Genomic DNA, 27029 nt, shown 5'->3' on the forward strand with positions numbered 1-27029 from the left:
GAGGAGGAGGTGGTGGGGGCCCAAGCGTGCCGTTGGGAATGGGAGGGGCCTCGTGACGCCGCACCTGAGAGAGGCCGGTGCACAGGACCAGCATGGCATACCGGGGACGGTCATCCCGTCGATTCCAGTGCTAGACAAGGATGACTCTGCCCAAGCGGTTCCACGCATCATCAAAGCACAAATCCACACCGCGTTGGACGCGACCGACCTGCACCCCCTACTTGTAGGGGATACCCAGGTCACATTCACAAGAAATAAAAACGTAGTGGACGAAATAACATCAAAGCCTATGGAGACCCCCGGAACTTGGGGGACAAACTTCAAACAATCCCAAGGGAGGCAAGGGAGGCATAGGCGTTCCAGCAGGGAACACCTCAACAAGATGCCCAAAAACTCAGCAAAACAACAAAACGAAAATAAAACTTATCAAAAAAAGAACTGTAAGCAATAGACCACAAAAAACGAAAACCAAGGAAACAACCCCTGGATTGAAGTGGATGACGAGATAATCTCGTCCCACACCCATAAAGAGGCTCGAATGCAAAAGGAGCACAAAAAAAATGCAAACAAAAACAAAAAAAAGAAAGATAAACAAGGACAACCATCAAAGACCAAACTCAAGAAAGCTGCCCCCCAAAACAGGGAACATTAATTCCCTGAAGGACTTTTTCAAAAGCCAGGGCAAACGTAAATATGACATTTTAGAACTATCGGACGCAGAAATCCTGGAAGCAATCCAAGACGCGTCCCCACCGCCTAAATCACACAAAACTCTGGTAAGTCCAGCAACCATAAATGGGAAAACTCCAAGTTCAATGAACACAGCTGCCACAAAGCAACCACCTGCCATCGCAACCTTAGAAGAGGCACCAGTGAATACCAACCAACCACTAGAAGAATCCCCGAAAGCAGATACCACGGAGGTACCCAAATTAGGGGCATTAGTGGATAAGTCAACCCCACCAACTAAAAAAACGCCAATCATGGGCGAAAGTGTCAAAGAACTTAAAGTATCAGCTAATGCTGAAAACCAAGACCAGAGAGGCCTAAATTACCGCAGTCACCATCAGAGGGCCACAGCATACTCCTACTGAGCTGGGCCCGCCCAAACTTCCAGTCAGGTCAGGCAACAAAGGTGGAGCCCAGGACTCGATACATCCAGAAGGGCCAACCAAGAAGGCCCGGAAACTGCTCACTCCCTCCCGTCCACAAAGAAACCCCCAGGGGGAAAGACCAAACAGAGAGGAAAGCCCATACTTCTCAGAGGTTAACCAACAACTCTTTAATGGCATGATGGGCCAAAGTAGAAACCATAGATTATCCTCACCACCCCTACGTCGGAAGTCTTACAATCAGTTCTCAAACTCACCGCTGGGGACAGCTAGCAGAAACGAAAGATCCAGTATGGCCCAAAAAGAGACACCAACGAAGAAACCGGACATGCTTACCATCATGTCGGCTATCATTATCGCCCTGGCGCCATTCTGTAAGCTGTACGAATCATTAAATGATTCAATGAAAGATCACACAACAGTTTCAGCTATGATCCTCACAAAACTAACATTCCTGGAGGGATACGTGATGGCAAAGGAAAAATGCTGAGGCGGAGGCAATCACCACAGAGAAGATCAAGAAGGAGCGAAGCTCCCACCCGGAAGAAGAAAGGGGGCAAATTAGGAAGCCGACTGAGGAGAAGAAACCCCCTCCTTCACTCCTAAATGCTGCAACACAGACTTCCTTACCAGCATGCCACATAGATCTGACCAAACAAACTACAAATGCTGAAACCCAAACTCAAGGGGCCTTCAGCATTTTCAACACCAACACCGGAAATGGTAGGCCTCCGGCACTACCACAGAGCAAATCATTCAACTTTAAACTAAACTTATCAGAAGCGGCTCTTTCAACAACCGAGGTCCCGCAATAAAAGAAAAAGACTTCTCCGGAAAAAAAAGTGGAAACTTCAACATCTAACATCAACGCTCAAAAAAACAAGCACATACTCCTCAAACTCCCACAGCCAACAATAAGCCCAAGGCCTCCTCCAAAAAAGCGACATGACAGGAGCATGCGGGGAATAAGTTCATAGCAAGCACCATCAGAAGAATCAGTTATGGGGAAAGGCCTAAAACAACCTGGACCCACAAATTACTCATTGAACGAATCATCTAGGTCTCCAACCACAGTCGAAGAATTCCTGTCTGACAAAGCCCTGATGAACCTGTCAGTATACGAAGACCAAGAAGACGTATTTGAAAATAAAATCAAGAAAGATGGCCGAGCCTGTCCCAGGGGGGGCCGGCAAAACAAGCAGGCAACCAGTTTAACCAACAGAGCCGCAAAGGTTCTACAAATAACCAGCCGCAAAATAGCCTGAAAGCCGATCGTGAGAGGCGAGAACGAAACCAGCACGATCCACCCAAGGCCTCCCACCACCAAAGACCGGACAAGAGCCCAGACCGGCGCATCCATCACCCGATCGCCCTAGGGAAAACCACCAACATGACCTACATTAGGTTAAAAAAAAAAACACAACTACAAAGAAAGTCGCCACCACCAGATAACCTCTGAATGGAGAAATGAGCCACTGACTATGCACAGATAAGGAAAACAGCATCCGACAAAGGATACCCAATTACAAACAAGCAATAACAAAGAGGACATAATCTTAAACAGAAGAACGGTTCTGAAAATTTTCAGACAATTAAGGAGCCTACATCACCTATCAACAGAGGACTTAACTTTAGTAGAACCATACCACTCGGGCACCAAAGCGAAATGTTACTTACATATAAGGCCGAACAACTACTATTAGCTCAAGCTCAAGAAGCACTATTAGAGAGTGGCCTAACGCTAACAGACATCACTGCCCAAAGGGACTCAACCTCACACTATAGGAAAAAAAGTGCACCGCGACTCGAGAACAGAATCACTATACAAGGATAATAGACTGTTCGACGACAAAGAAACGGCAGAGAGACAGAAAAAACACGCTAACAGCGAGGCTAGACCCGTCAGAAGAAGTCTCTACCAGAAAAACCGAGGAGTCCAGACTGGCAAGTGACGTACTGAGTCGATTTCAAAACTTACAGACAAACACCACAAATCAACTAACGCCCTCAGAACAGGCACCTACTCGCAGCACGAACTCAAGCAGGACTAACGATCCAAACACCCCAACATCAACAATGCCCCCGAAACCACTCTGGTCTTGGTAGCCAAAGTCGTTAATTTCAACATTGAAAAAATAGCAACCAACAGCTCTTGGAGATGGGGCATTTGAGATTACATCTCCAACGACTCAATTTATGAAGGAAAAAACCATACAAATTGTCTCATGGAACACCTGTGGGTCCAAGCACCTCATGACCAAAGGCGGCCCCGTCTTGGGCCGGTTCGACATAGTAGCACTACAGGAGCTATGGCTAACAGAAAAAACAGCCCTAGAGGGTTTCGAGATAGCATTTGCACCAGCAACAAAGAACAGGCTGGGTCGTCCATCATCAGGACTTCTTCTGGCAGCTAGAGTGGACAGTGGAATCAATATAACAGAGACACTCACACTCTCAAGCCACCATCTAGCCATCAGAACGTCCTGGACAAATCATGACAAACACTCAGGAAAAAAAACAACTACAGAGATCGCAATTATAAACACATATTGGAACCCGCAAGCCATCTCGGACAAAAAGTTCCTGAACAAGCTAGAAACAGTAATCGACAATATACATGCTGAAAGGCAGATTTCCCACGTTATCATTTGCGGAGACCTCAACGTGAAACAGAGAAACCTCGTCCAGAGACAGGCTCACAGACCATAAACTGCTGCAGAAACACAGAAACACGAGGTGAGCTCTGGAACGATCTGATGTCATTCCACAAGGATTCCATAACCTGGACCTGTCTTTTCCACTCCCAGGAAGACTCCCCACCTGGGAGAGAGGCTCCTTAAAAGGCACCATAGACTACATCTTTGCCTCGGACGCCATGTTAGAGCTAATAACGAATTTTGAAGTCATCCTCACCAAATCTAGTGACCACAATATCTTAAGAGCATCATGGAGCTCGACGGCAGAAAACAATCCCAAAATGAACGGAGAAATAGAGTCCAAACTACAGGGCAATCGCTTAAAACTGTCAATGGCAAGAATAGAAGAACTGACAAGGAACTACAAAATTAAAATCCGCACATCTGAATACGACGCAGCAATCACTGACTTTCAATCACTGCTGAGACCCTACAAAGTAATCTCACATAGTGGGAACGGATCGGGGAAATGGGGTCTCCACCAATACGATAAGCAACTCATCGCGAAATGCGCAAGCCTCAGACAACAAAAGCGCAAAGCCAAAAAATCATGCTCACCCGGCCTCCTGGCTCAAGTGGAAGTGGAAGTAAAGAAATATAAGTCCTGGCTGAAACATCATCGAGTAACTCTCTATCAAAAGGACTCTGAAGAGATACTGAAAAAAGGAGCAGGCAAAAACACAAGAGAATTCTGGTCACTCTTGAACAAAAGGCCAATGAACCATCTAACTGTGTCAGCGAAGCATAATGGAAACTTCACTTTAAAGCCCTTTTTCGGCAGCCAAAGACTCGGGTAGAACCTGAACATTGTCAGGATGACGGACCCTGGGCGGACGTGTTGGACCAGGAAGACATCAGAGCAATAATCATCAAACTTACAGCCTCGAGGGCTCCAGGACCCGACAGAGTCACCAACATTGACCTCAAAAACTTTCAAAACTTATGGTCCCCTTTCATCAGCCTGGTTTTCAGCAAGTGTGCAGAAACTCGATCAATTCCGAGATCCTAGACATCGTCCAACGTGGTCCCAATTTACAAAAAAGGAGACAAATCTGACGCTAGTAACTACCGACCAATCGTCCTCCTCGACACAATTGGTAAAATTTTCAGCATGCTCCTTGTAAAGAGATTTGAGACCTGGGCATCAGAGGCACCCTGCAACGACCCCTTTCAAGCGGGTTTTAAAAAGAACTCATCCACCACAATAAACATCATGCTCCTATGTACAGCCAAGAACAAAACCTTAGAGGCCTCAACCAGACTGTTTGTGGCCTTTATAGCTTAACTCAAACCTTTGACCGAAACGACAGGGAACTCTTATGGGCAAAACTGAACCGCTGACACTGCCCTCAATCATTTTTAGCTCCTATTAAGGCACTACACACGGCCACCTCAATGCGAGTGAAACTGAACTGCAAAGGCCTTCTGTCCGGGGAGATTCCAACGGGCAGAGGTGTCACACAGGGCTACCCTCTGGCCCCAGCACTTTTTGTGGCCTTCATGCGCGATTTCAAAGAGACCTACTCTGCGGTGAGAGCCTTTCCCCCAAAAATAGGGAACGTCCCAATGCCACGCCTAGCATACGCCGACGACATTGTGCTAATGGACCAAACGCAGATAGGAATTTAGAGACAATTAGACAACTTGTCCGACTATATCAAGCAATCAAATCTGGAGGTTAACAAGAACAAAACGAAAATTCTAATTTTGGGAAAAGCAACAAAAAAACCAAACACCTTCAAATGGGCGATGGAAAAGATCCAGATCGGGGCAGTATCGAAATTCAGATTTCTGGGGATGATCGTGGACAGCTCTCAGTCGGAAACGAGTATGCAAAACCAGCTCTGGCCGAAAGCAAGAGCGTTACCAACACAAGCTAAAATCTTAGAAACAGAATACGGAAGATTCTCACTGATACCAACGATCAAATTCTACAAAGCGAAAGTCGTCCCGGCACTCACATACGGGTCCGAAGCAATGCCGACGATCCCAGATAGCTTTTGGCAAAAGATAGAGGGCCACTTTTGGAAGACAGTATTAAATCTACCAAAATCCACGGCAATGGCCGCCATAAGGAGGGAACTGGGTTTGGTCTCGCTCAAAGCAACAGCAGAATTTAACAGCATCGCCTTGTATAGAAAAACGATCATACCTCAACGCTTACCGCTTTACCAACTTATCAACGTGGAAATTGCATCAGGAAACTGCAAAATGCTTGCGAAATGGGCAATTAAGATAAAGACACAACTTGACCAAATAGCATGCACAGAAGAAGACCTAATTTCCAACCCAAACAAAATCAAAAGGAAACTGGCTGACTCAGACTGGATTACAACGTTGGAAAAAGCATCCGAGAACAAACTGCTCGCTCAGCTGCCACCAAACACATTAAAACGGAACTGCCCAATTTCTAAGAAGATTCCCTAGTAGACCTCTCCGCCAACTTTTGTTAAGAGCACGTTTGAACTTACTACACACCAACGAGATACTTCAAATCAGAGGCCAATCAGAGGCCAATCAGAATCCAAAATGTGCAGACTGTGTAAAACACCAGACCAAATTGAAAATGTGCGACACCTGCTAACTGGATGCCAGTCAACTGCTAAAATACGAGCAGTGTACTTGAGACAAGTACTGGCACCTTTCAGAGATCCCGAAGAAGAGCACTAGTGGCTGCGCCTAATCGGCGGAGCTAGAACATCTTGGACCATCGCAACAGCTAAGATACTCCAAGCTGCGCTGGCTGAATGCAGCAAACAGCCAAGCGAAGGTGGATTGGCCTCTATAGACTCACCTTAAACAAAAGCAAGAACCTTGTAAAATCTATTTATTTAGATATACACAAGTAAAAAAAAAAATTAAAAAAAAGAATCATGGACTGCTCCTGCAAATCTTCTACATTAGATTTTTGACCAACTTTTGTAAATATGTTTCTGCCCTTACCTTCATTAGAGATAAAGTATTCTATTTTTGTTAAATTAGTATTGGCATTCCCTTATTCCCAATTATTATTTCAAACGTGTATTCTCTTTTATGAGGCATTACATGCACTCTTAATAGATGTGCCTTTGCTGCGCAACCACATCTACTGTATGTTAGCAGAGGACACTCACATTAGCCCAAACCCTGCTTAGATTACCGATGGACCTCCCCAGGCAGTGAGCACAGTCAACAGAGAGATTCCTTAAATATAGTGAGCCTTGTTGTCTTTTAGTGTTGAACGAGTAGGGATGTCGGTTTGAGTCAAATGCTATTGCTTGCTTTGTAGTGAGATGAATAATTGCATATTGGCTCAGTTAGTGGTCCATTGGCTGTCAAGGAAATGGGTTTGCATTGGTGTTTAGACCAATGTTTGCATTGTGGGGTGTAGAGACACATTGCACAAGAATTTGTTGGAAAGTGGTGAGACACCAAATCACACACCTTGGTTGAGCAAGGAGGGGTGGGGTAGACTAGTGACAATGCCTTAGATTTCTGCATATAGCAGATCATTTAGCTTGTATTTACCGTTAAAGGAAAGGTCTGATTGTCTTCCTGTGAAATGGGTCTTTTTTGACTGAGATCAACAACAGTTAATAAAGTTTCATTAATTTCATTTGCATGAGATTGTGACAGAAGGATGGGTTGCTGTGTTTTAGGTCAGTTCGTTTTATCAAGAGGAGAACTCCTGAGATAGGTGTTAGACAAATGTGATGACAAGATGACATCTGACCAAACAGAGGTTAAGGCAGCAGCTGATTTAAAATTACCTTTGTGGTTTCTTGAGTTTACAACTCAAGTTTGCTGGTGTGTAACCGATTTATTACTGGTGCCAGTTGTGTGACTAGAGTAGGTAATCTCAACAATCTCCAATTGGGTTATTAAGGACAGTGACAAATCTAAGGATGTTGTCCCTTCTAGCCCTAGGGGGGATGTTCCCCATGGGGCCAGGGCAGTGCGTCCAAAGTACAATATTTCCCCTGGGGGTGGTGCACAGGGCAGGATCGCATGGGAGAGCAAGCCCCTTGTAGGATTAGGGACGGCCCTACCAGAGAACACGGTATTCCTGCCAATCACTTGACCCTAGACCCACTTCCTATAACCCGAAGAACAACCCCTTCACTAATAAGCTCATGAGTTGATGTTATCTTCTCCTTCCCCTAGAGAATATTGGGACAAGGAAGAATAGGTGTTACCTAAGTGAAGATCTCTTTCCCAGTACTGTGACGATGAAGATCCCTAATGACTCACATAGGAGTCATAAGTTCAGTACTGTGATGAGGAAGACGTTTGGAAGCATGAGGATTACCTGTAAGAACCACATTCAGCAGTCTAGTGTTTTGTCAAGTTATATTGGCCAGAGCCAGTATAAAAGTGAAGACAGAATCAGGAAGTATGAGAGGAGCCCTCCCTGGGGAAACCGTGTGGAAGGTGTGAAGCCAGTCCAGAGAAGCCAGAAAAGGGAAGACCAGGACGCTTACCTAGAGGCAGTGGGGTCTCTGGCAAACCCCTGGAAGAGAGACTGGTCCAGCAGAAGAAGAGATAGTCATCGTACTGAGTAGGAAAGAGGGCGCTCACCGTCTGCTGATTTGGCACAGCCCCAAGATGGAGAGAGCGTCATGTGAGGCACTGCAAACACTGCCCAAAAGCTGAATGCTGCCGGAGCCTTGAGAAAGGACGCAGCTGCCCGGGAACTGCTGGTACCTACAAGAAAGTCCCAGATAGATACATGGGTTGCCTGTGATAGAGGTCTGGGAAATCAGCAGGGTGAACCCAGAAGCTGGCGAAAGAGGATCTGGCACCCTGAAGCAAATGAAAAATGAAGGAGAAGAGGTCTGGGACCCTGAATGACTTGTACACCTGGCACAAGAGTGAACCAAGCATGTACAAGGAAGCCATGTGCGCCTGGGAACCGTACCCAAACAAGAGAAGGATTTGGGACCTCAACCAAGTTGTATACAGGAGAGTGAACAAAGGGGATACAACAAAGCCATGTGAGTCTGGGACCCTCACCCAAACCAGAAAAGGAGAATAAGTGGGTCTGGGACCCTGAACTAGTTGTATATTTGGCAGGAGAGTGAACCAAACAGATAGATACGACACCTTTTTGCCAGTCTGTGACCCTGCACCCATATGAGAAACCGAGGTTTAAAGCCAAGAGGGTCTGGAACCAGGTGAGAGAAAAGAGAGAGACAGTTCATGAGAATCCATTGGCTTGGCAGGAGAGAGAACCAAGACACTTTTGCAAGTATGAGACTCGCACCCATGTGAGAGACTGAGAATAATAGGGTTGAGGACCCTGGAACTGATAAAAGGAATCTTATGCTTGCTAGCGTGGTGTCACAACCCAAGGCCAAGTGTGCTCCTCAGAAGGAGAGGCCGGAACTGCGTACAGTAGTAGAAGAATTATTCCTACTGTTGTAACTCACTGCTGTTTAAATATAACAGACAGACGTCTAGCAGTCAGAAGAGGAGACACGCCCAGGATTCACCGGCTGTAAGGAGTAAAATATGAATAATCAGTCATTTGAAATCAGTGTACTGCAAACCCCAGGCCCACCAATGAAACAAGTCCCACCTGATATGAGTCTTGTTATGGTAGTCGGTCAATCAGATGGCATGGCTGGTAAATGCCCAGGATCCCAGTGCTGGATTCTATGACAGATATACAGAAGTATTATGCACTAAAATAGGAAAAAGGAATAAAGCCCAACCAGTATATATAATATAAGGACCAGTTCTTACTGGAAATCCCAGTCTGAGGGCTTCAATTAGTCGGGGCGGAGTTCCGTAGAGTAGAAGGCAGTCCAGGACTAACCCGACGGCACGAGGACGCCTTCGGCACCAACAGCAAGCATCTCTAGTCCAGCTGCTGAGGGCAGTTCTAAAATCCTGATGTTAGGATAGTACACAAACAGTAGTTGTTCAGATTCCAATCCAAAACCAACGTTAAGCAAAGACAACTCCTATAAGCGTTCCGGGTTCATCAATATGCAGGCAGAGACAAGTCCAAACCTTAAGCAGCGACAGGTCTGTGAAAACGGTCCGTGTCAGGCACCAAGCAGGCAGTATCAGGACAAAACGTAAAGCAAAAGCAATGTCTATGTGGCGTTCCGAGTCAGGCAGCGTGCAGGCAAGGACAATTCCAGCGTAAGGCAAAAGTGAGTCCGTGAAGAGTTCCGAGTCAGGGAAGAAAACCAGTAGATCAAGGGGGGAAGGCAGAACGAAGGACTAGAAACAAAAACAGACAAGAGGGGCTAAACGCACGGAGCAAGGACAAGGGAGCAGGAAACCAGATACGAAGGCAACAAGGTTCCAAATGTAGCAACTTTAATCAGAAGTGCCCATCAGCTGTTAGAGGCGGAGTTAAGTAAACTTCCGAACGCGCTTCAGAGCAACGCAATGAACAGCGCTTCGGGGTGCACGGCGTCTCCTCACAGGCATTACTGGTTGCCATGGCAACCTGTATCTATGCAGGAATGTCGAGTATCTCCCCAACAGACTGTGTTTACACCTGCTAATGTAGCCATACATGGTGGAATGCGATCGTAGGGAACGCTCAGCAGGCAGGTACCTGCGTGTGTGGATGTAATTACCCGGATTCCTAACACGTGGTATACCAAGCTGGTAGCATAAAGGAACTGTGAAGTCAAGCTACAGGTCCTCTTGAGATATTCAGCAACTTAAGAGAAGAAAAAGTCTAGGGGAAAGGAGTACAACCCTAGTCTCTGGAGTTGCATATCTGGAACATTATTTTGCATCACTTTATTACCACAGAGTATGATAACTTTACTGTTGTTTCAAAGCACAACAAAAACGTTTTACTTTAATAGAAGACTATCCTTGCACAGTTATCTTCGGTTGTTAGTGCTAGGGACAGTAGTAGGTTTTGGACACAACAGTGACTTTTTATTTTCTGACTGCTTGACAATTTCATTCATTTCATTTGAGGCAGGGAACTCCTCTTAGCTTTAGGAATACAGGGGCCTTTGTCCAACCCTCTTATTTTCACTGAAGGTCTATATCCAAAAACACACCACCATTATGTGTGAGCCTTACTTCTGCACCGTTATAGGACATTGTTGGCTGCTTCACAACCTTGTTAACGATATCCATTGAGGTTATTAGTGATTGCTCTGCATTCTTGGTTCTCTATATCAACTGAGTTTATAACGGGAATATCTCGATGGCAGGGTGTATGACAATAATGGTCACAGCAGGCACATTTTTTAATAATAGAACACCTGATACCATTCAGTTTACTTAGGGCCTTAAAATTGGCTCAGGTTTTTTTTTATGGAAATGTATCACTTGCATGGGTTACCAAGCAATATTACCTCTGACTGTGGTTTGCAGTACATTGAACAGATTTGTGGCACTAGGTGCTTTAAGAGTTGAGCTCAGCCTTACATCTTGCTGCAATCACCGGATTGATGGTCCGGTGGACAGGGCAAACCAGGTACTTGAACTTAGTCTTCAGTGTTTCATGACTGCTACTCATTTCAATTGGAAAACTTTGTATTCAACAGTAGAATTTGTATATAATATTGTTTGCTACATGGGCGACCTGCATTGATAAGATCACTGACCCACAGTGGGCATTACGCTACGATCTAGGATGTGGAAGATTCATCCATTTTTTTAAGTCTCTCAGTTGAATTCTTTTGAGATAGATTTGTTTACATATACAAACTTCCATCATCATTTGAGGTGGATGATGAGGAAATGTAGGTTTCTGCGACCAGTGTTTTTCTCCATTGTTCATGGAATGTTGCACTATTTGGTTTGTTTCCAAAGGATACAATTCAAGTGATATGCCTTACAAGCCTGCTGTTTATGTTAATTTGGCTTTGTTGGTACAGTAGAATGTTTTCAACAACAGTTTCTTAACAAACCAGAGAGTGAGGGAGGAGGATGGTTTTGAGCAGGGGGGTGATTTACTGCGATGTGCCGGCTTCGACATTGTGACCCACTACTGCCCTTTTAAATCTTCAACTGTCTTCACAAATGTACGCATCGTAGACCGGCCCATTATGCTATTCGTTAATAGGAAGAAATAAGGTGGGCCTGCTCTGTCATGTTGGCAGTAGGTAGTTTCACCAAACTCTGGGAAGTGTTTAGAAATAATTCCTAATACAGGAATATTTCTCCAGGTTTGTTTTCTCATGTATTCGCCAGTGAATCAGGAGGTGAGGAAAACAAGTTTGCACGGCTGGTATATGCCTATAGTCCATTCAACCCTGGCTGCCTCCTGCACCACTTCCCCAGCCACCACAGGCACCTTTCTCCCCTTGCTATGCTATCTCTCCATTGTCACAGATGGCTACAGAACACACTAACTCCCAGAAGACAGTTCAGGGTTTGTTAATAGTTTTTTCTTTTATGGACTCTAAGGGCTGTCCCTCTTTCTCTAACCTAGAAGGCTCCAAACCCTCCCAAACCCAGGTGCCCTATTCCCCTATTCCCCAGGTAGCTAGCTGGCAGAAGGTTATAGTCTAAAGGTGACAGACTTATCTAAACTCCCTCTGGGACTTCCGAGGCTAGCCCTACACTATTGCTGAGGTTAGTTATATAACAGGTTAAAGTGCTGAGCCTTTCAGATGTTGAACCCCCGACTATTCTCATGCCATGATGTTCCTCTCCCTGTCTCTTGCCATTATCCTCCACATGCTACTCTCCTCTGACCAGCTCTGTCCACCTTCTATCCTCCCTCTTCCTACATCGTCCTCCTCTGACCCTCTGATGTTTATCTCTCCTTCTATTGCCTACCTCCACCCTCTGATTTTACTACTCTTTCTCCTACTACTCTAAACACCACATCGACTCTCTCCTCTCCTCACTATTACTACTCTACTCCCTCAACACATCTACTCTCCCAATTACACACTAATATTCACACTAATATTCTCCCTATTCACACTACTACTCCACCCCCTTCTCCTCAGTCATTCTCTTTTCACTCTCTCAACCACTTGCCAGTGTCCCTCTATACTCCCTTTAGCTCTGTCACTCATCTACTTTGTACAAAGGCACACCACCCAGTACCACTTGCTCTCACCAACCAATACCTCACCCTATTCATCCAATTGCCCAGTGTGATGAATGCAATGGAGTCATCAGGGATTCCCCGGTGGTGACCTCCTCCCATGAGGCATGGGGACAGGAGCTGCTACTTGATCCTGACCCTTGGGTCAGCTATATGGGGGAGGATCACATGGGAGGATACAACTACTGGCGAGATGTCATGACTTCATTGGACAAGACACGTTATCGCCCCTTTCCCATGAGAAAGAGCCTCTAATGCCTAACGCCTCAATGGCATATTGTCAGGTATTGATCCCCCCTTGTAGAGGGAGTAAAGAAACCTATCCTCGATATCACTTTGGTCAAACCCCCACCTATGGCCTGAACACACAAAGCTCCAATGCAACACTTGTTGCTTCTGAAGTACCTTTATGTAAAATCATTAAGACAATCCGTTTAAACACCATGTGTCCAATGACACCCGTGGACTCAAACTACCAGAATCACCTAAGCACTGATGCTAGGAGGATGAAGGAGTTTGTACCAGGTATCAAGAACTCAAAGCACAACATGCAGTCTAGTTGCTTTTCCAAATTACCTGTGCGCAGGACCTTTAAAGATGGCAACCACATTGAAGGCAGCCGTGCAGGAGAAGACTTTGGCTCGTGTGCAGAGGCTTGTCAGTGCGAGAAACACATACCGGTGTTGCAGAGCTGAGAAGAACACCGGGATCAAAGGAGAGACACAGTGCACAAACAGGAAGTGCTGTGGAGATGCTGGGAACGACAAGAGAGTTCCTGGGCACTCAGCAGCTCAAAGAGGCAGCATTCTCCAGACCAGGACCTGAAGGGAAGCAGGTGTGACACTGCTGAGCCGCAAAAGAAGTCGGAAGGATGTCTGCACACTCCAAAATGGGAAGCAGGTAAAAGAGCTTCACTGCATAAGCACAAACCAAACCAGAGGCGCTGGAGTGTGCCAGTGAGTGTACCCGAAGCCAGTGGTGACACCGGTGCATTCCAGCAACCATGCCAACAACAATTTGAATGTGAAGCCATTGCTCAGAATACAATAAGTTTATTTGAATGCAGAAAAGGCAAAGTACAGAATCAAACTCCAATAAGAAGTGTGTTTGAATGCAGAAAAGGCAAAGTACAGAGTCAAACCCCACTGAGCTACAGATGCATGAGATGCAAGTGTGGGGCAAAGCTTGAACGAACATTACTGCAGATACATATACCAAACCAAGAACAACACATACAATTTTGGTGATACAGAGGAACTGTGAAATGTGTAAGAAGTCCTGGAAAAGGACAGATACCAGCCAATTGAAATGCATAAGAAGTCCTGGCAGGAGAGTACACCGGGCAATTGGAATTACATGAGGAATCCTGGCAAGACAGTAAACCAGGAAGTTGGAATTGCATAAGGTGACTTGGCAGGGGAGTATACTAGGCGATTTGCAAAGCTACCAGAAATAATAAAGAAGGACAGTGTTTTCTAAACAGAGGAGAAACGTGTTTAAAGAAAGACTGTTACAGAACTTGTTGCCTAAACATGAACCTTGTGAATGAAGGAGAGACATAAAGGAAATGTTAGTAAAGGAGACAATTGCCATCCTGCTAATGAATCCAGGGGAATGAGAACACCCTCTGGATCCAAGGTCATTCACCTTGGAGAACATTTTTTATATACCACTATCAGGTTGAAGACATTTCCTTGATTGTTTTGTTTATAGTGTGAAGGTCAGGATAGTATGTTTTGGACACAAGGGCGGCTTTTGAGTTATTAACATCCTGGCGCAGACAGATCCTTAGTTTTTGGTTTTTAGGTAGGGAAACTCTTTAGAATAGGGTCAGAGAGGCATTTTCCCAACCCATTTTTCATTTAATAAACGTCTATAGCCACAAAAGACAACATTCTGTCTGACTCTCATTGCTGACTCCTCACACTGGACACTCCAGTCCACTGTCCTTCCTCCTACTGGTCTCTTAGTCCGCCCCCATCCTCCTCCTCGGACCTCACCTGAATAACACTCACCTTCCTGTTTCCTGTCCCTCTTCTTATCCCACCCCCTTTTCTCATAAAATTTCTGTCCCTTACCAATCTGGTCTTGTCTTCCTCACGCGAGGTCTTAAAAGGGACAGCATTTACAAAAGGGGGTTACGACCCCATCCCTTTCTTACATGCCCTTCTACAACAATGGTGGCCCGCATTGGTGAGTGTCCCAGTTCATGTTAGGATGCCGCTCTGCGTCGAATTCCTAGGTAAGTATTGGGGAATTAAGTCTTGTGGTAAGCCGCTCTGCAGCACAGCAATATGAGTTTCTATGACAGGCTTCATCACTGCGGCTGAAGCGTGGCATGGGGTGCTGACACTTGGTGGTGCACGGTATTTCCCTTGGCAGCACGGATCCTCTGTCTCTCCACTTGCCATTTGGCTCTCTTCTTGCTGCATGGAGAACTCTGCTTACTGGAATGTCTCGTCTGGAGGCTCTGATGGGTTACACACTCGCGGCTGGTCGCCTTGGTTTTTGGAGCTGTGGATGCCTACAATTATAACAATTGAACTGGCAAACTAACAGGCACTTGGAGTGGGGACAGGAACTGGGGCCCTGTCAACTGCCACCGTCCCCCTGCCCCCCTCCTGGGGAAGGACTGGCTCTATCATCCACCCTCGTAGGCCTCCCACCTCAGGCTCAGAGGAGCTACTATCCACTTGTGAAAAGGTCTGATTACTGACTGTTGTGTTCTACCTCAGCCGATGCGTCGGCAGGAGGTAGGGATAAGAAGGCCCACGCGTGGAGGCCTTGCTCGCGCTGCTCCGGCTGGAACACAGATCACACAGACACACTTGGCTGGTCGTACTGCCCGGAACTGCCTCCACGGAGCGGGGGCGGGGCTTTTATTGGACGCCTTGCGTCACCGTGTAATGTGACGCAAGGCGGACATAATATTCCTCTTTTATTTTAAACTGAACCAAAATACTCAAAACATATACTTCTCCCAAACACCCAGGCTGCCCTCTTTTCTAGAGTCACTTGTGGATTTGTTCACCACTCATAGTCTCTGAGCCTGGCCGGAGGCTGGGTGGCGGTTCTTAACCCATATCTTCCACCCCTGGAACTGACCCCCAGTGTTCCCTCGGGCGCCTCACCTTCAATGTCTGGCTCACCCAGTTCTGGTTCGTTCAGTGGTTCCTCGGCTCCTCCCGCCAAACTGTCTCCGCCTTGCGGGTCCTCAGGTTCCTGGTCCCTCGGCGGATCTTCTTCTTCTTCCGGGGGGGCACTTGCCGTCTGTCCACAATTTCCTCGGCACTGCCTTAAACCATGACGCATTTCTCGTCACCTGTTTCCTTCCTCTTTGCACTGTTATCATGGTGCCTTGCCGTTTGCTGACTGTCCACGGGACTGCCTCATAGCGGGTGTCCAGTTTGGATTTTGTTGGATTTCTCATCATGACCACTTGATCGCCCACTCGGTGTTCAGATTGCTTTGCCTGCCTCTTGGCGCTCATGTGTGCATTTGCATCTGTCCTTCTTGATTCTGTTTGCTCCTTGTCGAGTGTGTCCGGGCTTCTGCTCCGGTGATGTGGTATCAATGATTTTATTATGCTGCCAAACATTAGGTCTGCCGGTGGGATGCCTTTTGTGCTGTGCGGGGTGACCCTGTAGTTCCGCAGGAACCAATACAAGTCAACCTGCCAGGGGCTTCCGGTGACCCGTGACAAGCGCAGTACTTTGTTAATTGTCCGCATGAAGCGTTCCACATCGCCGTTTGCCTGCGGCCATCTTGGCATGATGTGGTGATAGCGGATGTTGAGCTCTTTGAGATATTGTTTGAACTCTTCCCCTTGGAATGGTGGGCCATTGTCGCTTCTGATTCTTGTTGGCAGTCCATGTGTCACGAACATCTTTTCGATCGCAGGAATGACGGCCTCGGCTGCCGTAGAGTTGACAATCTCGACCTCTGGGTACCGAGAATGGTTGTCAATGGCCACCAGTAGGTGGATGCCTTCCTGTAGTTTGTAAAAGTCAATGCTTATCGCATCCCATCTGCCCGACCCTCGCACTGCCGATTGGATGGGTTCCGGGTCTAGTGGCGGCCCTGTTATCTGGCACGGGAGGCAGGTATTGATCAGCCGTTCAACTTTGTCATCTATCTGGGGGAACCATACACGGTGCCTGATCCAGGCTTTTGTTCGTACCATTCCTTGGTGGCCCTCGTGTGCCAGCGCCACTATTTTGTCTTGGAGGCACAGGGGAATGATGATTCAGGACCCTCGGAGTATCAGACCTTCTTCCGTGATGGATAGGTCCTGCCGGATCGTGAAGATCCCCGTGAGGAACTGCTTCGCCTTTGCCGTCTTGTTGTGTATGTTCCACAGAAGCAACCTCCACTCCCCTGAGATAATCGTGTCCTTTATCAAGTTGCAGCACGGGTCTCTTTGTGTGGCCTCCACAATGTCATCCAGGCTGATCGCTCGAGGCATCATGGTGTGTACCACCTGGCAGGTATGCTCTTCCGTCTCCTCTTCCACATGGATTTCCTTTGGTGTTGGCGCTCTCGGGTGCCTGGATAGGAAGTCTGCCGGGTTTCCGCTGCCCGGCTGGTATGCCAGTTCGAAGTTGTATTGTTGGAGGTGCAATAGCCATTTGGCGATCCTAGCCGGAGGGTGAGAGGACGTGCCCATGAAGATTGGGAGCAGTGGTTTGTGGTCCGTGTACATTGTGAATTTCCGGCCATACAGATACAGGTGGAAGTGTCTGCACCCCCATAGCACGGCTATCGCCTCTTTTTCGATGTGGGAGTATCGTTGCTCCGTCGGTGTTAGCGCTCTGGAGGCGTGGGCAATCGGCCTCTGTTCACCCATATTTGTTACTTGAGTGAGGATGGCCCCTAGGCCCACGGGGCTTGCGTCCACATACAGCTCAGTTGGTAGCGCAGTGTCGTAATAGGCCATCGTGGTGTCGGCTGATAGTGTTGCTTTTATGTGCTCGAACGCCTCTTGGCAGGCGGATCTCCACTCCCACTTTATGTTGGCTTTTGTGAGCTCTCGAAGGGGCTCCGATAACGTGGCCAGATTTGGGATGAACCTCCCGCAGTAGGTAACTATTTCTAAGAAGCTGCGCACCTCAGTTGGCGTGGCGGGGGTAGCGGCTTGTATGTCTGCCACTTTCTGTGGGTCCGCTGAGATGCCAGTGCTGTTAAACGTGTATCCAAAATAGGATATGTCATTCTTCAAGAATTCACATTTTTCTTTATGAATGAAGGGTTGTGCCCATGTGTGCCGCTCTAGCGTGAGCTAACTCCCTCTGGCGGCCCAGCTCCAGGATCCGTGTCAACGAAATGCCCTTCTCGCTCAGTACCATCCTTCTCAGTTTTTCTGATTGGATGCCGTTGATGAGCTGTCTCCTGATTTCCTTCTCCATGTCTGTGAATTCACACGATATTGCCAGCTTCCGGAGCCTGGTGTGGTAGGCGTCCAACGTCTCCTCTTCCAGCTGAATTGTTGTACAGAATATGACTGTCTCGTAATCTGGATTGAGCTGCGGGAGAAAATGGGCCGTTAGGGCGTCCTTTGCTTGCTGGTAGACATCCAGTCCGTCGTCGATTGTCAGAGAATTGAAGATACGCAGCACCTCATCCCCCACGTTCAACAATAAGTGCAACCTCATTTTTCCTGCAGTGGTAACATCCTTGCACTCCATTGCCATCTCAAACTTTTGAATCCATAGTTGCCACCTTGGGCCGACCGATGATGGGTCAGTGTATGGGTCAAACGACTGGATCATCATCGACGACCCACTTTGTGGGCGGGCTTGCGGTGTGGACATCGATAGGTTTGCGGCCAGTCTGGATGGCGTGCCGGGCCTGGGGATAGATGTGCCAGTCGCCATGACTGGGCCTCACTTTGACACGTGCGGGGGCCGATGCCTCACCTTGGTGTACCCTATGAGGGTCTGTAGCCTACCTTGTTAGTCCACGAGTGGGGCGTGGGTGGGTGTCTTCTCCCCTGCCAGGGTCGTGTTGCGCAGTGTGGATGGCGCCTGGTGTGGAGCAGCTGCGTGTTGGTGCAGATCCAGCGTTGTCAGGGGTTCAGGAGAGGTCTTGTGATGCACGCAGCAGAACGAATGAAAAAAAAAATTGGGAGAAAATAATACACATTTCTTTAATTTTTTGGGTGGGTGGGGGTTTGTGTGCCTCCACCCCCCACCGTGTTTCAAAACATTGCGCTGTCGCAAGGTGCGGCTCTCAGCTGTTTTTCATCGGCACATGTGCCGTTGGCGTCTCGTCCCTCGTCGCCAGTGTTGTGTTCTACCTCAGACGATGCGTCGGCAGGAGGTAGGGATAAGAAGGCCCACGCGTGGAGGCCTTGCTCGCGCTGCTCCGGCTGGAGCACAGATCACACAGACATGCTTGGCTGGTCGTAATGCCCGGAACGGCCTCTGCGGAGCGGGGGCGGGGCTTTTATTGGACTCCTTGCGTCACCGCGTAGGGGGATGCAAGGCGGACAGAACACTGACCTTGTCGCAGCATCCTTTCCTGAAGGATGCCCCATCTCGCCCTGCACCCATTTCTCCACCATCAACCATTAACCCTTCTTACCTGTTGCTACTGCTCGTTGCTCCGGTACTTTGCACCATCTGCTTCTTTGCAACAGAAAACTATGGAAGCAGAAAAGGGCCAATTTTGCTTTTTTCTTTCCTTGACCTCAATGTTTGTAGTTTCTTTTTTATGGGGAGTCGGCACACACGTTACATGCAAGGATGATCTCCCATAAACAGGAATATTAACATCTAGGGTGCTGCCTTTGCCCTTGGGTGCTGGTAGCTTTTATCACCTAGCGGATCTCAGTTTTAATGGCTCTCCAGCCCAAGCCGAGTCCCTCGCCTTGTTCAGTTTTTCGGGCTGGGGTCATTAACACTCAAGTATGCCCAAGACCTTGGTGATTAACACTGTATTGACTATGTTTTTAGGATTCAGTGCAAAGTCACAGCAAATTATCTAAATGACTCATCAAAGCACGGGGGAAATTAGAAATTGAGAATGAGCACTATAATCCGGGTGTTTGTTTACACTGTGGGCACAACTCATAATTGTGCTGTCAAACTGCTGATATAACTGCATTCATCTATTACGTAACCTGCTTCTATGCAAATGTCGGGCAGGAAGATGACTTAAAACAGCAGTCCGGCTGCTAATAAATGGGCACCTCTCAGAGTATTTCACTTGGGCGCTCGATGCATTTCTGACCAGCAGTTTGATGCCTCGGATATTCCCATAAAGGGAGTACCTGAGAAGGCAGTGGTGTGCCAATGAATCCCAAAAGCTTGGTAGATAGCTGAGCCAAGACTAGGTGAGACAGCTGAGTGCAGATGCAGCCATGTGACAGAGCCCAGAGCAGGCAGGCAGACAGCAAGTTGAGCAAGGAGACAAGAGTATGGCTGTGAGTCCAGGGAAGCCCAGTGGGGGGCACCATACAATCCACTGGTGAACTGCCTACGGCTTAGTCATGACCCAGAGTTTTATAGGCGCAGTTCATGAAGCACACCAGCTTCATGGCTTTCCAATGATTGCCTTTTGCAGGCTCTTCATATCCCAGATAGGCTTCAATCAAGAGCCTGTATGTCTTACATAGATGCATCTCAGGCACACTGGGCCTCGTTATGAGTACGTTGGAAGAAATTGGTATTGGTATCGAAATACAACTTGTTTTTAAAATACCACCTAGCTATGAATTGGGATCACATGGGCTATTTACTACTCATATAAAGTGCTGCATGGGGAATTTACCACCTGTAGTACTTACTATGTACCCCAGATGGTAAATATTCCATGCGATCCCAACTCATAATTAGGCGATCTTTTAAAAATAAGAGGTATTTACAATACAACATATTGTATCGTTTCCACCAAAAGTAAAATAGACCCATTCATTCTTAAAAATGCATTCCCCTCCACCACATGTCTTTTGTCATTGTTTTTTAAACCAAATGTACTGTTTACATTCATGTGTTGTCATTTATTTGATGGCAGTAGTCAAGCCGGTTAACATTATTTATTTACCCCAATCTAAAGCATTGCACTCTATCAGCGTACTCCAGTGCTATAAAGAAGAGCACGGCCATCCTACAAAAATGCCCTTGCAACTTGCATTTCAGTAAATAAGGAAAGCCCTCCCTTTGGTTGCCTAGTTTTTCTATGTACTGGAATATCCTTGGTGCACTAATGCCGTTGCCCTGCGTGAAACATTGATGTACAGTTCTATCCCTTGGTCGTGGCAAAAATCTAAAATCCAAAGACATATCGACAATACCAAATGACAACAGACTTTGACAGGTAGGTACAGAAGTAACTAGTGCTCCAGATCTGACCTTCAGGTGGTATATAGTACTCCCTTATTTTGGAAGTTGAGAGTAAATTGATTTTAAGGAGGTAATAAAGAAGTTCTCATTAGGGATTGGGGTGTTTTAGGCAGGATCAAGTTACATGATTAGTAGAGCTCCTTCCTCTTTGCAGCATGTACTTCTAATGCCTCTGGCCTGAACTCATCAAAAAAGCAGTGCAGGGACCAACAAGGGGCAAATGCCAGCTAATCTGTTGCTCCTTGTTTTTTGTTGTTATGAATATATGCCTAATTCTAGCGAGTAAAACCGACAGGCACGCTGCTACTCTAGCGCACTCGAGGTGGCCTGTTGATTACTGTGAGCATCAGTGCATTCACCTCTGTAAGCTGGACGTTGTAGTGTGCCTGCTGGAACAACAATAACTGAAATGCAGTAGGGGTGCTTTAGTTATAAATGTGTCTATAAAGCCTGTTACCTCTTTGCAGTCTCCTTATATGCTACAATTGCACTGGCGGAAAAATCCCCATTCTTGCCCACAGGTCCCTTGAGTTAGACCTGGGGATGTTTGTCGCAATACTTAAAATCAAACCTTTTCTTCTATTTAATAGATGCCTTATTTATCATTGACCTTTCAGATATGATATAGAGTAAACTGTCAAATGAATGATGGCGCTCCCCGCCAAGAGATCCCACACCCGCCGGCGCAACCACATAACTGAGAGAGACCACTACCTTCTGAAATTTGTAAAGCATCATCTGCCAGAACACCTCCCCAGTAAGTATTCTAAGTGCCAAATTGTCTTTACTGATTCTAAGTTACTCTCATTGAGGTACTCTATATGATATAATATGATAAGTCATGTATAACGCGCCTGTACACAAGTGTTACTAGGTCCGACAAGACAAGGAAGGGGAGACAAAGGCAGGACAAAACAAATGATTTTACTAGGCCTTGTGTCATTCAGATCTTGCAAGGAGAAGGGAAGGGAGAAGTGCCAAGGGGAGGGAGGAGGAGAGTGCAATAGGCAAAGCTCAAGTAAGTGTTCCTTGGGTGGCCTGTTCTGAGTAAGTGCAAGGAAGCAGGGGACTGTAACTGTGAATGGACCAAGGGCTTAAACTTGAAAATGATTACATTCTGACCTTCCCTCATTATACCCTCGTGAGGACTTCCTGATAATGTCCTCCTAAGGTGCCCTGGTTGCAAGACTATTCCAGGTGCTTATATTGTTTCCTGCACCCCTCTCATATGCGATTGGAATAAGTGCTGAACCAACCTTTTTCTGATCCAACCTTCTCTTTACCTCTTTGTGCTGGCAGATAGTCTCTGTGCATGTTATTCCTGTGTGGATCATTGACCTGTCTCATAACAGTTCCTCCAGGGGTCTGTAACATGCAGCTCTGCAAATGTTTGGACTATGGCTCCCATGATCCCCTAGCATTGATTATGCTGGCTAAGGCTGATTGGAGTTCTAGTGCAAAACATCTGGTTTTGCACATCAAAAGTTAGACAGCCATGTAGTCATTGACAGGCGTGGGATAACTTTCTACAAAAGGGTTCCCTGTATCTTAACAAATCTGCAGTTGAGATTTGGGTGGGTTGCAAGTTCTCAGAAACTTTTCTCGCAGCCATAATATGCTTGACTCCACTGGCCAAGTAATTTTTCTCAAGCAGGTGCCAGGTGTAGGGCATCAATTCATAGTTAGGGAAACATTAATTTGATAACTTTAATGGAAGTGAAGGGGAAGGCTACAGTAAGGAGTAGAAGAGTTGGAAGAAAGGAAAAGTGGTGGGTTAGGAAGGATAGGGGGTTTTCAAAGTAGGCAGAGTGCTGTGAGTCTATGAATGTTTTAAAAATAGGGTGGCACACTGAACTCTGCTGTCAGAAATATGAAAATTTGAATGCATATGCTGAAGAGACCTGTGAGTAAATTGAAGGTTACAGCTTTAAATCTGGATAGGATGACTCAACTTTTTATCCTTGTGAAATTGACTGAATAAGTAGTGTTAAAGCAAACAATTCAATAATTACAAGCATTAGTTTGACTTTCATCAGAAAAGCCATAAGAACACAAAATCACATAAAATATACAAACCAATACAATCTATAAACAATCATTGACTTTAATTTATATAGGCTGAGTTACTCATCAAATACCCTATTACATGTGGCATTTTCCTATCAATTCCTAATTAGGCGAATCTTTCCATGCCAAGCCAAAGAGAGTGATGTGGAAATGGCAAATAGCAAATCTGGTAAATTTGCTATTTTGCAGCAATGTAAGCCTGTTCCCAAACTTCTCAAGTCACAGTTCCCCAAATACGGTATCAAATTCCTTCTACGTAAATCATTATGAAACTGACAGGAAACTAGAAAAATGCCAACTGTATCTGGGCAAATGACAGCAGAAGTTTCCCAAAGATGTAGAATACCCTTAAGGTGTTTCCTACATGTGTCAGGTATGAGGTTCAATTTAAGCCTCTTCAATATTGGCTGAAACAATGGCATTCTCCAGATATTCTCCAGACTTATAGAAATTCAATGAGTGATATATCAAAACAGAAAGGTGCCCAGATACAGTTATTACTGCATAAATTGTTGCATGAGTTGTTATTTGTCGGGGTACTTTTTAGGACAAATTCGGTCTTTGTCAGGTTCAGTTTAAGGTAATTCTTTGACATCCATGTTTTGATAGTAGCCAGACATTCGCATAGGCGATCAATGTCCTTTGGACCACTGACATAAAGGTAGAGCTGAGTGTCATCAATGCACTGATGGATGGCTATGTTGTAGTCATTTAGGAGATAATGTTTGAAGACAGCAGTGATGCCTAATAAAACTAGGAGACACAAGTCCCCATTGTCTGTAATTCATCGTCCACGACTTTGATGTTTGCAGTCTCAGTGCTGAATTTGGTGTGGAAACTAGACTGGGGGAGGTCAAGCTGATCGATTTTGGCAAGCAGTTGGGGCACAACTACTGTCTCGATAAGTGTCCCGATGAACCGGAGGCTTGTGATAGGTATGTAGTGGGCTATTTCCTCTGGGTGAAGCAATGCTATTTTGAGAAGGGGTTGTATGAGACCTGTCTTCAACATGCCTGGGAATGCACCTTTACTGAGGGAGGCATTTACAATACTAAGGAGTCCTTTAAGTGCTTGGCCAATGAGTTGTTAAATGGTGGAGGCTGCGAGGAAGATGTCCATGTAAGTAGTAGGTTTGATTGAAACAAGTGTGAGATTCTTAGGAGAGAGGAGAGGGAATTCTGCCCAGTAGGACAGTGGAGGGCTTTAGGGGGTTGCACAGCTCTGTCTGGTTTTGAGGCATCAATGTGACCTCTACCTTTATCAATTTTGTGGGTGAGGAAAATGTTTATTCCATTGTATATCTCTTGTGAATCCGACACACCAGGGACAAGTGTGGGCTTGGAGCAATGCTTGACTACTTTGAATATGGCTTTGCTCCTGTTAGTGGCTGCCTCAATGGTGGAAGTGTAATAAGTCGATTTAGCCTTAGAGATCATGTGTCTGCGTTGGGTATGCAGGGATTTGAGGAATCAGAGATCCTCTAGGCTGTGGTCCTTGCACCACCACTTTTCAAGGGATCCGATAGAGTGTTTGTTTTTGGTGAGCGTGGGTGTGTACCAGGGTGCAGACTCTTTGACTTTGGCGCGACTAGAATTTAGAGGTGAGTGGACATCCACTAGTTCTTTTGCAAGGTGGTTAAATGTATCCAGAAGTGCTGAGGCATTCCCTCTGGTGTGGAATGTTGTGAACACTGCCTCTAGTGGGAAATTCTTGAAGGATCAGCACTTAATAACATGGTGTTTGGCCTGACCTTTGTGGGTCAGCATTGTGTGTGATATGAGGAGAGGGACTGTGGCATGGTCGGTCCACTCAAGTGGGACCGGGTTTATAATATCTTATAAAATTTCGTAAACATGTCCAAAATGGCCTTATCAGACACAACTATAAAATCATGTTTGTTTTTTATACGTGAGGCAAAAAACCTTGGTGTCATCTTCAACTCCACTCCTTCCTTCTCTCCAAACATCACAGACCTTGCCAAGAAGGCCCACTACCAGCTGCACCCCCTCAGAGGTAGTCTACCTTTAGTCACCTTCCATCAGAAGCTCACTGTCTCCAGAGTTCTGGTTCTCTCTATGCTGGACTACTACAGCAGCCACTTTCTCAATCTTCCTAACACTTCTCTTTGCCCTCTTCAACTAATCCAGAACAGAGCTGCTAGACTTATTTGTGGCCTCAAGCCCAGGGACAGCATCTCTCTATCTCTGAAATCTCCCCACTGGCTCCCTGTGGCCACGAGGATCATGTGCAAGTACCTCTGCATCACCCGCAGGGCCTTCTGGGGCTGTGGTCCTCTCGATATCCAACACTCTCTTCCTAAATACCTTCCTTCTAGAGCTCTCTGCTCAACTACCTCAAACTCTCTCTGGGTCAGATGCTTCTCCAAACAGAGAGTGGGGGGTAGATCTCTCTTCTCTGCAGGTGCCTCCCTCTGGAATGGTCTCCAGGCCCCTCGCAGACTTGAGCCTTATCACCTGAGGTTCCGGAAGCTGAACAAGACCTTCCTCCTCTCGTCTTCCTTTTCTCTCCCTCTCCCCTGCTAATCTAGCTGTCTTCTCATCCTGACTGGTGTCATAGTTGCCCTCAAAATCACACAGGGTACCCCGCCCCCCTTGACCTGTCACCCTGCACTGCCTTCTGGTCTACCGAGCACTTCCCATCTGGTACGGCACCCGTGTAGTCCTCTGACATCCTCTCACTTACTCAGAGCCCTGCTGCCCTGACTGCACTTCCCCTCATGCCCCTTTGCTGCACGTCTCCCCACACCCTCTCCCCTGCACAATCTGAATGTCACAAGGCCCCGTAAGATTGTTTGTCTTGTCTTCCCTCTGTTTCCCCTCCTTGTCTTGTGGCACCTAGAAACATTTGTGTAAAGGCGCGTGATAAATACAAGATCATTTCATATCATACAAGATATTTAGAATTGTTCTGATTTTTTTGGTAGGGTGCAAGCGCTTTACTAGCTTTATTTGATGTCTTGGTATATCTTAGATTTATATTTTAGTGGAACACCACATGTTTGTTCTGATAACTTTTTTAAAATTCAAATGCAGGGGCAGAATGTTCTTAAATAAAGCGTCTTCTGGTTTATGGTTATATCTTTTTTCTAGTTCCAATTCTCCTTTAGTTTATCTATTTTTGCAACATGAAAAATAATGTGGGCTCTCAAAACAGCCTTGTATGTATCCCAATGTTTAACTGGAGATGTGTCACTATCTTATTTTTGACAAATTGAAGAAGAAACACATGAAAACAACTTTTTTCGATCTCTCAGTAAAAAGTTAGTAAATCTTCATATGTTAGTAGATAGTTGTGTGTTATTAAGATCAAGAGTGGTAATCACTGGGGTGTATCTGGGATCCTCTAGGGCTCGTAATAAATAAGTTACCAGAAGTCCAAAAAGGAGCACACACCGGACAAGAAGTAACGCTGTTTATTACAGCTGGGCAAGCACAAATCAAACAGCACAGTGGAACAGAACTGATTGATGAGAGCTAACCAACTCACAATGGACAGTAGTTTTATACCGCAAATACAATTTTTGTATGATAAGAAACATTTGCACGTCAAACTTTGCATCTTCGCGATTCTGAAGAAGCTTACTGGTTAGGCTAAATCATACTGCTATAGCTAGACACATATTAGTTAGACAAGATTGGAGTAGACAGACCTGCCCTCTTCGGGCTCATCCCCTCCCCATGTGTGCGCCACATTGCTTCCTGTTACTCCCCGCAAACACTTTGCATTTAATAATAACATTATTGTGCTGACCGCCGAGGCTTTATTC

The 27029-nt window shown here is 46.2% G+C and overlaps 1 protein-coding gene across 1 annotated transcript in view; it reads left to right on the forward strand.

Annotated features, from left to right (window-relative positions):
* The window catches only part of LOC138497284 (uncharacterized), a 901742-nt gene that overhangs the window by 81631 nt on the left and 793082 nt on the right, over positions 1–27029 (forward strand). Inside the window, exon 2 of the mRNA XM_069620635.1 lies at positions 21793–21932. Coding sequence (XP_069476736.1) covers positions 21821–21932 — 112 coding nt within the window. The 5' untranslated portion in view covers positions 21793–21820. The remainder of the gene's footprint in view (positions 1–21792; positions 21933–27029) is intronic.

The sequence above is a fragment of the Ambystoma mexicanum genome, chromosome 5q (assembly GCF_040938575.1).
Source record: "Ambystoma mexicanum isolate Mex_15411 chromosome 5q, UKY_AmexF1_1, whole genome shotgun sequence".
Classification (NCBI taxonomy): Eukaryota; Metazoa; Chordata; class Amphibia; order Caudata; family Ambystomatidae; genus Ambystoma; species Ambystoma mexicanum.